Source organism: Ambystoma mexicanum, chromosome 6q (assembly GCF_040938575.1).
Source record: "Ambystoma mexicanum isolate Mex_15411 chromosome 6q, UKY_AmexF1_1, whole genome shotgun sequence".
NCBI classification, from domain to species: domain Eukaryota; kingdom Metazoa; phylum Chordata; class Amphibia; order Caudata; family Ambystomatidae; genus Ambystoma; species Ambystoma mexicanum.
The window spans coordinates 784,980,691-784,997,005 of NC_090937.1; the positions used below are offsets into that span (position 1 = coordinate 784,980,691).

The window sequence follows — 16,315 nt, forward strand, 5'->3', positions numbered from 1 at the left end:
AGCATTTGTACAAATGGCAGTACAAGGCAGCTGAGCATTTCCAAATGAAAACACAGGAGACTCCCTCGATTTCTCACCAACTGCAACTGAAACCTCTAACTGCCCGCACCCCACCTTCAAACTTCCCGGTCCAAATCCTATTGTCCTAACACACGCATCCACCCACTCCCACCCAAAACCCACCAACCTTTCTGCTCGCCCACTTTTTCCATCAATCATCAACCACCCTACCCCTCTTCCTCCCCCTCTCCAGTTTCCACCCTTTCCCCCCTTCCCCCTTGCGCTCCAGAATCGACACCATCCTCACCCACCGAAGTGAACTGCATCCTATTTAATGCCCGATCCATAGCAAAAAACAGACACTGCATCTTTCACCTCCTCGCCTCTGACAAACCAGACCTGGTTTTCATCACCGAAACTTGGTTCTCTGACAACTTCGCCCCAATCGCCAATGAAGCCTTCCCACCTGATTACTCCCTCATCCCACTTAACCATCCCTCTAGAGGTGGACGAATAGCATTTGTCTTCAAGTCTCACCTCCACGCCTCAATCACCGACAACTAACCCTGCATTCCTGCCTGCGAATCACTCCTCGTTAAACTATCCCTCTCCCCGTCGCTCTCACACAGCTTCCTAATAATCTACAGACCCCCTGGCTATGATAGGCAATTCTCAAACAACCTCTGCGACTCTATTGCCACCCTTCAACTAAACCATCCCAACCTCACCCTTCTTGGAGACTTCAACATATGGCTTGACATCCCCACCAACCCTATGACACACTCTCTGGTTAACGGTCCAGACGCAATTAACCTCCAACCCCACATAAATGGCCCTACTCACTATAAAGGACACACTCTTGATGCCATCTTTAGCTCCCACAACCAGATACATCTAACCCCCCCCACCCCTATCATCTGGTCCGATCATTTCATTGTTTCCTTTGCCATTCTCTCACCCGACCCACTTCCCGTATGCGAATCCGAACCTCTGAAGCTACGCAGATGCTGGAAAAAACTAACAATCGTTCCTGACCTAGCCGACACACTCCTCCAATCTCCACCATCCACCGGCTAACTCAATAATCAATGAACCCCCGAGGCCTTTCACTCATGGCTCAACTCCTCACTAATGCGGCTCACACCCTCTTGTAAACCATCAGCCCGCCGTGGCCTGTTCCCTAAATGGTCCACACCAGAGCTTAAAACCACTAAACAACTATATAAATACCTAGAACGCAAATGGCAGAAAGACAAATCCCAGGAGAACGTTACCACCTTAGCCCGACACCTTCATCAGTACAAGGCTGAAATCCGGAAAGCAAAAAAAGCCCACTACAACTCCCGAATCCTAAACTGCAAAAACCCCAGCAAAGAACTTCACAAAATCATCTCCGAATTCACCAAACCAGCATGCACTACGACCGTCCCGACTCCCTCTCAATCACTGTGCGACTCACTCTCTCTCCATTTTTACGCCACGGCTCTGGAAAGAACAAATGCTCTAACCACCAAACTGGCTCTCTTACATCCTCCAGGCAACCCTCCCCCCAATCCGACCAACCCACCGCCCGAGACCACTACGCAACCAACGTTTGAATCCTTTAGTCCAATATCACCAGACCAATTTCTCAAACTTCTCTCTGCCCGCAAACCATCCGGCTCTCCCTTAGACCCTTGCCCGGCCACAACCCTCAAAGAAATATTCACTTCCACATGTGCAGGAGAACACCCAAGATCCATCATAAATGACTCGCTTTCCTCGGGTATCTTTCCCGACGAGTTCAAAACGGTTCATGTCAAACCTCTATTAAAAAAACCTTCTCTCGACCCCCTCGAGCCCAAAAACTACCGCCCCATCTCAAACACGAGGTTCCTTGCCAAACTCATTGACCAAACCGCCTACTCCCAACTAAATGCCTTTGTCGAGGCCAACAATCTCCTAGACCCCGCACAATCAGGTTAATGTCTGACTCTGCGGGATGCGCCGCATTAATCCTTCTTGACCTATCTGCTGCCTTCGACACGATCAATCACTCAATCCTCCTTGACCTCCTCCACTCCCTAGGAATTCGTGGAACCACTCTTAAATGGATAGCTTCATTCCTCAAAGATAGGTACCAAATAACGATACTCTCCACCTTTTCCTCCAAAGCCCGACCAGTCGACACGGGAGTCCCACAAGGTGCATGCCTATCTGCCCTCCTGTTCAATCTCTACTTGATCACCCTCCCACCAATAATTCGCTCACACAACATCCTGTGTTACAACTAGGCTGATGACACTGAACTAATTATAAAACTCCTGAACTCAAACCCCAACTCCCGACCTGAACTCGCCTCCTGCCTCCTTGACATAGAGCTCTGGATGACCCAAAGCCACCTCTTGTTAAACCCCTCCAAAACTGAAATCATGGTATGTGGCAACTCCGAACTTCTTCCAGACCCACTACCCTGGCCATCCGCCATGGGCAACTCACCGACCCCCTCTAACGCAGTAAAAAACCTTGATGCACGCTTGACTCTGACCTAACACTCTCGCGCCGTCAACAATGTCTCAAAGTCATGCCACTACCACCTTAAAACCCTTAGGCGCATCTTTCCATATCTCTCTTTTCCCAACAGACTCTCCACGGTCTAATCAATTGTTATATCAAGACCCGACTACGCAAACCTCCTCTACCTCAGACTCCACGCATACCAACTGGATAAACTTCAAAGGGCACAAAACACCGCAGCCAAACTGCAACTTGCGCTCAGCCCTATAGACCACATCTCCCCGGCCCTTAAGACTCTGCAATGGCTTCCAGTGCCCGAAGGGTGACCTTCAAAACCTTATGCCTTCCCATCGAGCAGTGCATAAAACCGGACCTCAATATCTTCAAAACAAGCTAAAACCCTATCACCCTCAACGCACTCTTAGATCAAGCTCCGCCGGCCTCTTAGTCATCCCTAAGACAAACTCAGTCAGGTTAGGCGGATCATCATTCTCAGCCTTGGCCCCCACACTGTGGAACGCACTCCCACACCACATCTGCCTTACTGAGGATCTAATGTCTTTCCGCAAACTGCTGAAAACCTGGCTCTTCCCCTAGAACCGACCCGTACGCAGAATGACCCAAACAGAATAAAAGCACCTCCATGACACCAAACCAACAAACTACCAGATGTGAGAAATCGACATCTAATAACCACTAATATAAACTGAAAAGACAAACAGAATAGAACGAGTAAAGTAGAGCAAAGCAGTGAAATGAATAATAAGAATAAATCGTACAAAAACAGGTTTAAATCAATGAAATGGATATAATGCATGATGAATGAATGGAGTGAATGGAGTGGATGAAATCGTTAGAACCGATGAAACATGTGAAACGGATGAATGCGCTGAGCGGATGAATGCAGTGAGCAGATGAGTGTGTAGATCGGATTAGTGTGTAGATAGGAGGAGTGTATAGAACCGATGAATATGTTGAACGGATTAGTGTGTAGAGCGGCTGGATGTGCAGAATGGATGAATGCGTAGAGCAGATAAGTGCGTGAGTACAGAGTTGTGCATAGAATGCAGAAGTGCGTAGAGCAGATGAGTGTGTAGACCGAGTGACTGCGAAAGAATGTGTAGAACGCTGAGAAGATGAGTGTGTAGAGCGGATGAGTGTGCAGAGCGGATGAGTGTGCAGAGCAGATGAGTGTATAGAGCGGATGAGTGTAGAGATGAATATGTAGAAGGGGATATTGCTGTTAAATGCCCGGAAAGTGATGAGTGCATAACGCGGATGAGCGCGGATGAGCGCGGATGAGCGCGGGGAGCTGAAGAGCACGGGGCGTGGATGAGCACGGGGTGTGGATGAGCACGGGCGGGGATGAGAATGGGGCGGGGATGAGCACGGGGTGGGGATGAGCACGGGGTGCAGATGAGCACGGGGCGCGGATGAGCTCGGGGCACGGATGAGTTCCGGGCGCGGTTGAGTTCGGGGCGCGGATGAGTTCGGGGAGCGGATGAGCACGGGGAGCAGATGAGCATGGGAAACGGATGCATAGATGCATAGAGCTGATGAGTGCGGGGAGCGGATAAGTGCGGGGAGCGGGTGAGTGTGGGGAGCGGGTGAGTGTGGAGAGCGGGTGAGTGCAGAGAGTAGATGAGTGCGGAGAGCGGATGAGTGCGGAGAGCGGATGAGTGTGGAGAGGGGACGAGTGCGTAGGGGGGATGAGTGCATACAGGGGTCAAGTGCATAGAGGGGTTGGGTGCGTAGAGGGGTCGGGTGTATAGAGGGGTCGGGTGCGTAGAGGGGTCAGGTGTGTAGAGGGGACGGGTGCGTAGAGGGGACGGGTGCATAGAGGGAGTGGGTGCGTAGAGGGGGTGGGTGCGTAGAGGGGATGGGTGAATAGAGGGGATGGGTGCGTAGAGGGGGTGGGTGCGTAGAGGGGGTGGGTGCACAGAGGGGATGGGTGCGTAGAGGAGATGAATGCGTAGTGCGTGTAAGGGCATAAGGCGATGGAGGGCCTGGAGCGAACGAGTGCCTGGAGCGAAGGAGTGCAGTACCATGAGCAAAGGAGTGCCTGGAACAAACCGACGTGCCAAGTAGAGCAGACAAGTTGCATAGAACGGATGATGACGTTGGGCTTGTGTGGTCCAAACTCGTGAGCGTGAGGCAGTCTGGAGCACGCGGGACGGACTAGATCGCACAGAGCGAACTGGAATGCATGAGTGCGTGGAGCGGACCGGAATGTTGGGAACAGACTGGGTGCATGGAGTGGATTGGGTGCATGGAATGGATGTTGTGAAGTACAAAGGATAGTTGGAATGCTGAAAACGTTCGAATGATCACATAACCCACCATACGCTTACTCTCTCCTTTACACCACCACTCAACTAGAACACAGAGATACTATGACACCATTCGGTATAACGGTTCTCATAACTACAACCGCCACATACTCCACATCATTCTATGTAAACACTGCTGGTTTCACACCCCCAACCAGGCGTACTCCTCAGGCCTAACGCAGCCACATCTGGTCTGGATAAATCCTGCCAGAACAAACACATATTCCTGACCCCTCAATCACCACACCTATCGCTAAGAAGCAGCTATTACACGCTCAAGCTGCACACATACCTGGTGCTCACACGCACCTTTGACTCTCCCTACTCCCTCTACTGATCTGAACTTCAGTTCCCAAGGGCGTTCAACCTACCATCGCCTTCAGACCATACCAATGGTATATAAGGCGCTATATAAATGCAAAATAACATAACATAACATAAGGTAGTCAGAATGGTCAGGAGGGATAGGATAGGCCCATAGGGCTCTGTATTGTATAGAATCACCTATAGCGCAACCAAGACTGTCCAATCAGTGAATATGAATTTACCTTCATCTTGAAACCTTGTGTAAGAATCAACTCCACTTCTCACTATATACACCGCCATTTTATGACGTGATGTTGAATGATTAATGAATTGTTCCCACCTGCGGTTGCATGTAATAAACATTTGTTTTTCTTTCTTCTGTTCACTTTAATGGCTCATTGGATAATTTTTCAAATACTGATTTTTGGGCCTTACCCTACAAACAGCATTGCATAATACAGAAAACCATGGTATTATAAGGCGTGTCAAGACACAATAAAAAACTGACAAAGCAAAGCATGCAAATTCATAGAAAGGAATAACAAGGCACATGAGGCATAACAAGGCAGAGCATGGCATTGTCCCCTCATAACACTAAGCACTGGCCACTGCTAACAGCTCCCATGTGCACTCTTTCATCATGCTAATGTCAAGGTCTGTCTCCCTCACACACACTCTTACTCTCTCTCGCTCTCCTTAACTATCTCTACCTTTCACTTTCAAAGATACGCTCTAGACTGTGTGTAACAAGGATCAGGGAATGGCAGATAATGTGTATGAGTGTTATGCCAATAATGCAAAGAGCGGCGCTGTCAGGTTTTTGTCAACGGATACAGGCAGAGTGCCAGGATCACTGGTCGTTTGGATCTGCTCCAGTGCCTCCAAAAGGTCTGAAGGACACGCATTGTCCTCCATCTCATTAACCATGCATCCAGAGGTCTAAAAAAACCCAACTTTACCTGGTTTTAGGGCAGCCCCACAACCTCATTTTAAAAATGCTGCTGAATTTGTGCATGAGGTTCTTCACTTGAGATGCAGAGAATGAAAAATGAAAGGTTGGGGAAGAATGTTTCAAAGCATATAGTGAAGCAGGGTATCTGGCCCTCTGCCTTCAAAGGTTGTGCAACTGGATGAAAGCAACGTCAACATGCTGACCACGTGGATTTGGGGGAGTGACTGCCACTGAGCGAACCTTACAATCCCACAACACAGCAAACGTTCATTCATGGTATCTCTATCTCTTATGTACCTCTGCTAAGCTCATTTCTGCAAGCCTCTAGAATGGTGTCTCACAAACTGAAAATCTTGCACTGCTGTTCTGCAGGGTGCCTTCAAGGAATGTACAGACTGCCATTAGCTTCAGTCAGCAGCACAGGCTGTCACAGGCATGGCTGCTCGCGACACTTCAAAAATGTTGGCTTTGGAATGTCTCATTTTCAGGGCTTCTGGAGACCAAACATATTTAAAAAAAACACCCCAAAGGTGATTTTTGACAGAGTGGTGCAGGGACGTCATTTCACCAAAATGCCAGGGGTAGCAGAAGTGACATCACGCAACTCTTGACCCCTGATGACATCATAGGAAGTGATGTCATTTGACCCCACCCCAAAGTGATATCACGGGAAGCGATGGAACATGACCTTTCACCCTTTGACAAAACAGGAAGTGGCATCACATAGCATTGTACACTACAAAAAGTATGGTCACGATGTCACTATAATCTGATGTACATTTCATACAAGAATGGATCGCCATATGTATCATTAAGATCAGTGTGTATAGGCCCATATTACCAAATGACTGTGAATGCAAGCAGACGTCCATGACCAAATGATAATGATGTGTTCTTATATAGCACTTACGCTTAAGTGCTTTATATAAAAAAAAAATATACCCCCATTATCACCCAACCTGTGTTGGTGCTCATTTATCGACCTCAGAAGGATGAAAGGCTGAATTAAGGCGTGGCGTTTAAGAACAGACTAAATCAGTGACTCATCCCCTAATGTGTGTCTGAAATAAACCTTTAATGAGTTTAGCAATTATTGTATAGAATTCCAGAAAGACACATTATTTGGTAGTCCTATTCTTTTTTATTTAGGGTCAGTGCTGAAGTGTTAGATTTGTGGCACTCCTGTTCTTATTATTCTGCTTTTTTAAGGGGCCTGAACAAGAAAGCCAGCCACTCCAGAAGTAAAGAGCCACATGTTGCTGGCCACAGCCCAGGAGCTTGCATTACAAAAAAAGAATTAAAAAAAATGTAGACAACAGAGGTTGCAAGGGAGACCTCAAAGGTCGCAGTTGCAACCTCTGGCGACCACTAAATGACGTCCCTGGAGTGCTGGTGCAGAAAGTAGGGTTTAATCGGATAATTAAAACATACATATAAAACCTGTCCAATTTGTATCAGCCCTAGCACAATGAAAGACAGATCATTATTGTCAACATAAGTGGTAAAACACCACAAAGACATATCAGTGTATTCATGTTTCATTGTTCACATATACCCCCTTCCTGGAGCTCTAACCCTATTCCTGTGCTTTTACCTTCAAAAAGATTTAATTCAAATCAACCCTTTTGACACTATTGCATCACCTTTCATCAACTGAGCATCCTGAAAACCTGCAACACTGTTCACTACCTTCCTGGTCCACTAATTACATGTGGGTTAAGAAATTGCATACACCTATATTATTCCCCTCAGAACTGATGTGAAAGAGTCCCATTCAAACTGCAGCTACTTGACAGAACCAACACTTACTTTACAGAGACTGGGGGCCCAATTTATGGAATATTTGCTCGGTTCAAAGTGAATTTGTACTGCTGAAAAGTGACTCGGCACTGCAGACACAAACCCTGATTCACGGAACACTGCAAACCTCCACATGACCCTGCTTCTAGGGATCATCCGCTCGCACAACCTCACCTGCTACAATAACGCTGTCACCCAAATTATCCTGAGAATCCCCAAAATGAGCTCTAATCAATGCCCCAACCTAGCAGCTTGCCTCAGTGAAATAGACCGATGGACCCTCCACTGGCTGCCTATTGGACGAAGGGCCACGTTCAAAACTCTATGCATCACCCACCAAACAGTGCACAAGGCTGGCACGGCATACCTCCAAGAGAAGATTATACCCTAATGCCCAACTCGTACTCGAAGGTCAAGCACAGCCCTCCTACTGGTGATCCCAGCCTCCAACTCAAACCAGGTTGGAGAGTCAGCCTACTCCACCTTGGCACAAAATCTGTGGAATTCACTGCCTTCCCATATCCTTCCATAAAGCACTAAAAACATGGCTTTTCCCTGATCAGTGAAAGGGACCACCTAAGGCCACAAATCTATGATTCCGTAAAGCGCAAAAAAGATGGCTTTCCCCTAATCAGTGAAAGGGACTGCCTAAGGCCACAACTCCACCCACCAACGGCCAAACCTCTGATAAAATATACATTACTCGAAACACAGCAGCAGTCAGGGCCACGAAAGCTGACTAACTAATTTAAGAGATAATGGAACAGCCAGGGCACGGACGTCGGCCTGATGACCAGAGGGGTTCCAGTCCAGGCAGTGGCATACTCTATGCCCCCGGCGTGACCACCAAGGCATAGCAGGTGGTATATGATCAATAGAGGCTAACCCAGCCTACCTAGGAATAAGAGCCAAGAACCACCCAACAGAGGACAGAATTAACTATAATCAGCTGGACTCTCCAGAGAATCATGCGATAACCCAGGATATGTTCACCCTCCCACCTCAAACTTCCACCAGGGACCTTGAAAATGGGCCCTTTGAGTCCTACTATAGAGCTTATGGAAATAGTCCGCCCAACTGAGCAAACACATTATACCCTCACTGGACAGAATATCCCTCTCGGAAATCCACTATCACTATCACGAGCCACCAGGACAGACCAGCAGGGCAGACACAGATGGAACATTGAACTCCGAAAGCAATCCAGGAACGGGGGCCTTCAACCGGTAACCACAGTCACTCATTCCTACCAATATGCTCACTCTCCACTTTGCATCATCAAGAACAGGGGCCTCCGACCGGTAACCACAGTCACTCATCCCTACCAATATGCTCACTCTCCACTTTCCATCAACAAACAATAGATTTCAGCTACACCCCTCGATCACTTCAGCCTACCTCAACACGTACCTACATTTCTCCTACACAAGCCCCAGGACAGCCAGAATGCAGACTCAGAGACCACCCTCCTTGCCGCTCACGTTACTCTGACCTCTCACATCCATCGCACCACACTTAGCAGTAGTATGCAGCCAACCCGCAGAAACCACTCTTGCCATACCCATACCAAGTGCACCCAAGCACTATAGGCTAATCGACTCTCTCCACTGACACAGACCACAGTCCCCAAGGGCGTTCAACCCACAGTGCTTTGAAATCATACCAATGAAACATAAGGCGCTATACAAATGCACCATAACATATTCTTTGTTATATTAGCATTCTTTTGTTATTTCCTCTAGGCCTCACCGTTACTAGTATTGCACATTGGATAGGATATTAATATCTGAGGCACCATAGCATTTCCATAGGAACTCATCAATTGATATATACGTACTTGTGCTACTGAAACCATTGCATTTTATTCTGTCCGTCTCCCTCTTTCTACACACACACGCACACTCCCTCTCTCTCCCTATCACGTCCTCCCGTCCCCAGCACAGAGTTCTGTGTTTCTGCCACTATTGCCTCGTCTACCTAAATTCCAGTTGCACCTGCCTTCTAAATCCAGCAGCACAACCACGACACCCATTCCGAAGAGTAGCATTGAATGCTGCACAGTGCGCTTTTCTCTTCAGAGTGTTTGCTGCTAACGCACTGAATTCTGCACAGCCACGGTTCAGTCGCCCATTTTGGTGCTGCATTGCCCTCTGTAGTCAGAAGTAGACAGCCTCTCTTTCTGCTTGTTCAGGTTGCCATTCACATATAGGACATCCGCATGCGGCATGCTCTTATAATAGGTGGCGTGAAACCATTCAACAGAATCTAAAGACTGAATACAACATTATACCAACACAATGTGTGTATTATTGCAATTGAAGTGTAACAGCCGCGTCGCGCTGGTGCTCAAATATCAAATCCCAACACTAAAAAGTCCATAGGCTTGTCATGTGAAAGATATATCATCAATATCTTTATTCGACAGGAGGTCAGCCGACACCTGCATGTATGTGGTCACAAATGTGAAATGGCTATTGTATTTCTTGTCCATAGAACAAAGGAGACTATACAATGTAAACCGTGTTTTATTTTGGGTGAGGAGCATTGCTTGTCTTTCGCTGGATTTTGGTTGTAGCTTTAGGCCTATCTGTTGAATAAGTTTCAGTGTTGCTATTTTGAGCATGATTGCTTTTTTTTGTAACCTGTTGGTTATAACATCGACCTTTTTTTTATAATTTCAGACTCGTCTTGCAATCAAGGAACCCACTTAGCCATAACAATGGGCCTCGTTGGAGATGAACTGGAAAATGTCGATAACAGGACAGAAGAATACAGAACAGAACAGAGCACGTGGTTCAATGGACCGGGGCCCACGACATCACTGAATGAAGTGTATAAACCAGACTTGATAGATAGTACTAAACTCATTGGGGTGCAAATCGTTCTCATTGTGGCATACAGCACTATCATCCTCTTAGGAGTGATTGGAAACTCCTTGGTCATATATGTAGTGATCAAGTTTAAAACCATGCGCACGGTCACCAACTTCTTCATCGCTAATCTGGCGGTCGCAGATTTGATGGTGAATACCATTTGCCTGCCATTCACTCTGGTGTACACACTCTTGGGTGAATGGAAGTTTGGTACTGTGCTCTGCCATTTAGTCAACTATGCGCAAGGCCTGGCAGTCCATGTCTCCACGGTAACCCTCATGGTCATTGCTTTGGACAGACACAGATGCATTGTCTACCACCTGGAAAGCAAAATCTCCAAGAAAATCAGTTTCATCATCATAGTGATTACGTGGAGTTTCAGTGCGATACTGGCTAGCCCACTGGCCATCTTCAGGGAATATTTCATCATTGAGATTTCTTCAGATTTCAAAATTCAGGTTTGTTCTGAGAGGTGGCCAATTGGCCAAGTAAGTTATGGCGCCATGTACAGCATCTCCATGCTGCTAATTCAGTATATCTTGCCCCTGGCAATTATTTCGTATGCCTACATCAGGATATGGACAAAACTAAGGAATCATGTTAGTCCTGGTGGAGGAAACGATAACTATCACCAGCGCAGACGAAAAACAACCAAAATGTTGGTGGCCGTGGTGGTGGTCTTTGCCGTCAGCTGGCTGCCATTTTACACGTTTCAGCTTGCCAGTGACATTGACAGCAATGTGCTGGACCTGAATGAGTACAAACTGATCTACACACTCTTTCATGTGATTGCCATGTGCTCTGCATTTGCCAATCCCATCCTGTATGGCTGGATGAACAGCAACTACAGGACTGCCTTCCTCACGGCTTTCAAATGCAAGCAAGGCATGGACTCTCACCACCCTGAAATTTCCGTTGCATTGCAGAACAAGAAGAAACAGCTGGAGGTAAAAGAAAACAACTGCAGTCAGTCCCATTGTAAACCAACTCCCACAAAGCCCACCAAGGTGTAGGGAGCCATTTCAACACACCCCGAGGAAAGAATAAGCACACAGTTTGATAAAGGCACAGATATAACTCTATTTTTACCTGACGGAGGAGAACACAAGCGACCACATGTTGCAAAGCTGGCACATTAATAGTATGTGGCAAACAAATCCAAAGATATGCATGTGGCATATCTGGGTGAGAAGCTCCTCATATCTGTGATGGCAACAGGACCAACAACCAAATCCATGTGCAAAGACCTAGCACCAATGTTGGGCATTGATTGACTTTCATTTGGTGTATTTTCATCTAATACTACTCGTCAAAGCCATTCGGCTTCCAAACTCACACATACCTCCTTACTAACATGCCTCTCGTATTTATATATGCCATGCATGCCTATGTTTTCTCCAGTAAGCATAAAAGACATAGGCGCTATTTAGTACAGCACTCTCCTGCTAGGCACCAAGCAACCATCCACATAAACCATCAACATGTTAAGGAACTTTACTTGTTTGCAGGAGCCATTGTTTAATGTTGCCACCTACAGTACAGTATTTCTGCTCCGGCGTGTTGTAAAGCGAATGCTAACGAGGCTGCATAGCTAAACGACCATCCCAGGCAAGGTACGCCCGATGACCGCGTTGAAGATGCCAAGCCTGTCCCCTCTGGGAACAATGTTCGCCATTTCTCCAGAATTCCAGAATACCTCACGCGAAGGGCAACACTACTTTGTGACAGAAATAAACACTAATGAATTCTGCTCTTCTTGGTCCCTCGGCTGCTTGCCCTATTTTCTGAATTCACCGTGCAAAGCATTTTCTCCCAGCAGAAGAGAAAGATGTCTAATTCACCGCCCACCAGTCGATCCCAGCAGAGAAACTGCATAGCTTTAAGAAATGTCCATAGTAAGCACTACAGTATTGCGTACAGTGTGTTATGAACCAGATACAACAATGTGAAACTGTTTGTAGCATGTACAATGGAGCCAGTTCGGGAGTCCATTTTCACAGGGCAAACATGTTTTTTTTTTTTTAAACACCGGTTTACACTTTAAAAAAAAGGACCTTATTTTTATATACCCCCTGCAACAGTCATCGGCGACTAACCAGCAGAGATGGGCCTCATTCCGAGTATGGCGGTAAGGGATAGCGGCCACCGCTAACGAGAGCGGTGGCGGTAATCCCTTACCGCCATACTCCGAGTTCCCTTAGCGCCATGGTGCTTTTAACACCTGCTTTTAGCAGGCGTTAAATACCATGGCGCTAAGGGACCTTGATGTTAATTACGCCACCGTAATTTACGGTGGCGTAATTGACGCCTTCCCCACTCCCATTATGCCCTATGGGGCAAGAATGGGAATGGGGAAGGGTAAATGGGGATTGGGGAATTACCGCCCCGCCAACCTTGGAATGGGGCGGTAATTCCGCCAACCACCAAGGCGCTGCCGGTCCGGGTACGGCGTCAACCAAGGCGTTAATAGCGCCATTGGTTAGCGCCGTACTCGGAATGAGGCCCGATGTCCTGCTTTATTCTGGCATGCATGCCTTGCAGCAGCAACATAAATGATGTCCTCCATTTTTTATGTGCTTTCTTCTAATGTTATATTGTCGCGTGGTGCTCTGCTACCATACAGGGTGAAAGGAGTTAATAGTTAGTGTATGGTATAATATTCGTGCCATTTGTGCATGCTCATGTACACACCACACCCAGCAAAACAAGCACTGCTGGCTAATATAATCTCAAGGAAGGAAGCCACATTATTATGTGGAATTGTAAACTCTGTTCGATAACAGAAAGCAATAATATAGGCAAAAATGCATGCGGAGCTGCACACGTTTCAGCCTTGAACCACAGGGACTGGCTATGCAGAATGTATGGCAAACAAGGTACAGTGGACGAGACACAAGTTTGAACCTCAAGAATCAAACGGGTTGCTGTTAATGAAATTGTATAATGTGAGCATATTGCGGCAAATAAGATGAATTGTTGATCAGAGACCATAAGAATACATTCAGAACACCAACCCAGACATGCCGCCAGAAGCCCTTACATGAATCGCTACTTCCACGTGTGTGTTCCTTCCAGCACATGTCTAATGATTTCAAGCAATGGGTATCTTATCCTATCCCTACATTATATGGTTTCATGTGCATTGCTCTATAGAACAAGAACATCAACAGTGTCTATGCACAGCCCCCACCACTGACACCCAAACTCTCTTGCAAGCTGCCTGTGAAGTTCCCAACCATTTCAAGCTATGTGTGTAGCTCTGTGGGCAGCTCCCGACCCTTGCAGGCTCTGTGTGTAACCACCAGCACTTGAAACTGCTTTGTGCAGTTACAAACCCTGTGCAAGTTCAGTGTGTGATCCCTAATACTTCCAGGATCACTGTGCAAATGAACACCCTTGCAAGCTCCATCTGTAACCCCCAACTCTTCTAAGCTTCTATTTATTTATTTATTAGATTTACATAGAGCACCTAGCCCTCAGGCATCTGTGCGCTTGAGTTAGGAATATGGTTACATATACATTTCTTAATTTGTGCAAGAATACGGTTACATATACATTTCTTAATTTGTGCAGGAATACAGCTGCACGTACATATCATAATGTGTGCATTGTGATGTGAGGTACCCAATGAGTTAGAGTTATGCATTGCAGTCTTATATACAGCCAGGAGGTGTTTGCTAAAGTATTGCGTGGTTAACAGAAGCAAAGGCCTAAGTATCAGGGGCCTCATTGTCTATGAATTGAGCAGGTAGTAGCATTAGTCTCTGGATTGCAAGGTGATTAGGCAATACATTTGCATAGGCTGATAGGAGAAAGCAAAGGCATAGGCATAGTTTGGTGACAGGTGGGATACGTAAGGTATGAGGAGGAAGTGGGCTTAGTATTTGTAACAGGAGTTTTTTAGAAGGCAGTGCGCTGGTTCCTGAAGTCCTGGTTGAAGAGCCAGGTTTTCAGTTTTTTCTGAATGACCATAGGGAGGAGTCCGTCCTGAGTTCAGGCAGCATGGCATTCCAGTAGTGTGTAGCAAGAACATGGAAGCTGGATCTGCCAGCTTTATGTCTTTTGAATCTGCATGAGTTCAGTTGCACTAAGTAGGCTGATCAGGTTGGTCTGGATGATTGCGTTTTTGAGATCAGGTTGGAGAGGTAGCACAAGGCGGTATTAGCCAGGCATTTATGGGTAAGGGACAGTACTTTGAATTTGATACGGTCTCTGACTGGTAGCCAGTGGATATTTCTTCTGGCCACAGAGATGTGATCTGACTTCGGAATATTGAGGGCCGCTCTGATGGCATTATTTTGAATAGATTGGAGCTTCTTAATGTTTTTAGTAGAAGTGCCAGCAACAATGGCATTGCAGTAGTCTATCCTCGAGAGTATAAGAGCTCTGGCTAGTGTGATGCTATTTTCCACCTTAAGGTAAGGTCTGCATGCTGTGATAAGTTTCGCAGTGTATGCGGAGGCTGAGGAGATGGCATTTACTTGCCGGGAGAGGGTGGTGAGGTGTCAAGGTACACACCTAATGTCTTGACTTCTTTGGAGACTTTAATGTTATTTCTGTCTATGTCAAATGATTGGTGGTTAATGGGAGGTTCTTGAGTTTTGCTGGGCTGCCTATGATCAGGATCTCTGTTTTATCGTCATTAAGACAGAGTTCGTTTTCGGCCAACCATGCTTGGATTATGAGGTAGATTGTGCGGAGAGCGTTGGAATCTGTGTCATAGTCTTCCGTGAAAGCTAAGAGTATTTGGGTGTCATCAGCATAGTTTGTGTATGTGACACCCAAATTATCTAGTTCATCAAAGAGTGGTTTCGTGAATGTGTTGTACATAGTAGGGGATACACAGGATCCCTGTGGTACTCCGCACAACACTGGAGTAGGGTGTGCAGCTGCTGAGGCTGAGAAGACACGCATTGATCGATTTGAAAGGAACAATTTAATCCAACTGATGGCGTTGTTAGAGAAATGGTCATCGCTGGCCAGGTGGTTGCAAAGGATTTTGTGATTTACCAGATCAAATGCCGCAGAGAGGTCCAGTAAGAGTAGGATGGCTAGGTCGCCTCTGTCTCTTATTAGGTCCATTTGGGTTTTCAGATCGACAAGTGCTGTTTCTGTGCCATGACCTGGGTGGAACCCTGATTGGCGGAGGCCAAGAAGGTTGTGTAGTTCAAGATAGTTTTGGATTTGTACATAGGCCACACTATCTAGAATTTTTAGAAGAAATGGCACTGTTGTAATCCGTCTATAGCTGGTAGGCACGTTTGGGTCTAATGTGTTTTTTTTTTTAATAAAGGGAGCACCCAGGCTTCCTTCAGGTTATCCGGTACTCGATTGGTTGTATAGGAGTTATTTATCAAAGCAGTGATAAATGGTGCCAGATTGTCTGTGCATTCTTTGATTAGTTTTGCTGGACAGATCGAGGGTTTAAGGCCTTTAATGATTTTCACCATCTCCTCAGTAGTGATGGGAGAGAATTCTAATTTGAGGAAGGGTTTAGGCTGATTCTTGTCAGAGCTCAGTTGAGCTGGGATGTTGAGATTCAGTTTATTTTGGTTGAT

General features: G+C 46.5%; 1 protein-coding gene across 2 annotated transcripts in view; it reads left to right on the top strand.

The window, feature by feature from the left end:
- NPY2R (neuropeptide Y receptor Y2) overlaps positions 1 to 12,948 on the top strand; it is a 362,214-nt gene extending 349,266 nt beyond the window's left edge. For both annotated transcript variants that reach the window (XM_069631316.1, XM_069631317.1), the window contains exon 3: positions 10,566 to 12,948. In XM_069631316.1, coding sequence (XP_069487417.1) covers positions 10,604 to 11,770 — 1,167 coding nt within the window. In that variant the 5' untranslated portion in view covers positions 10,566 to 10,603 and the 3' untranslated portion in view covers positions 11,771 to 12,948. The remainder of the gene's footprint in view (positions 1 to 10,565) is intronic.
- The last annotated feature ends 3,367 nt before the right edge of the window (positions 12,949 to 16,315 follow it).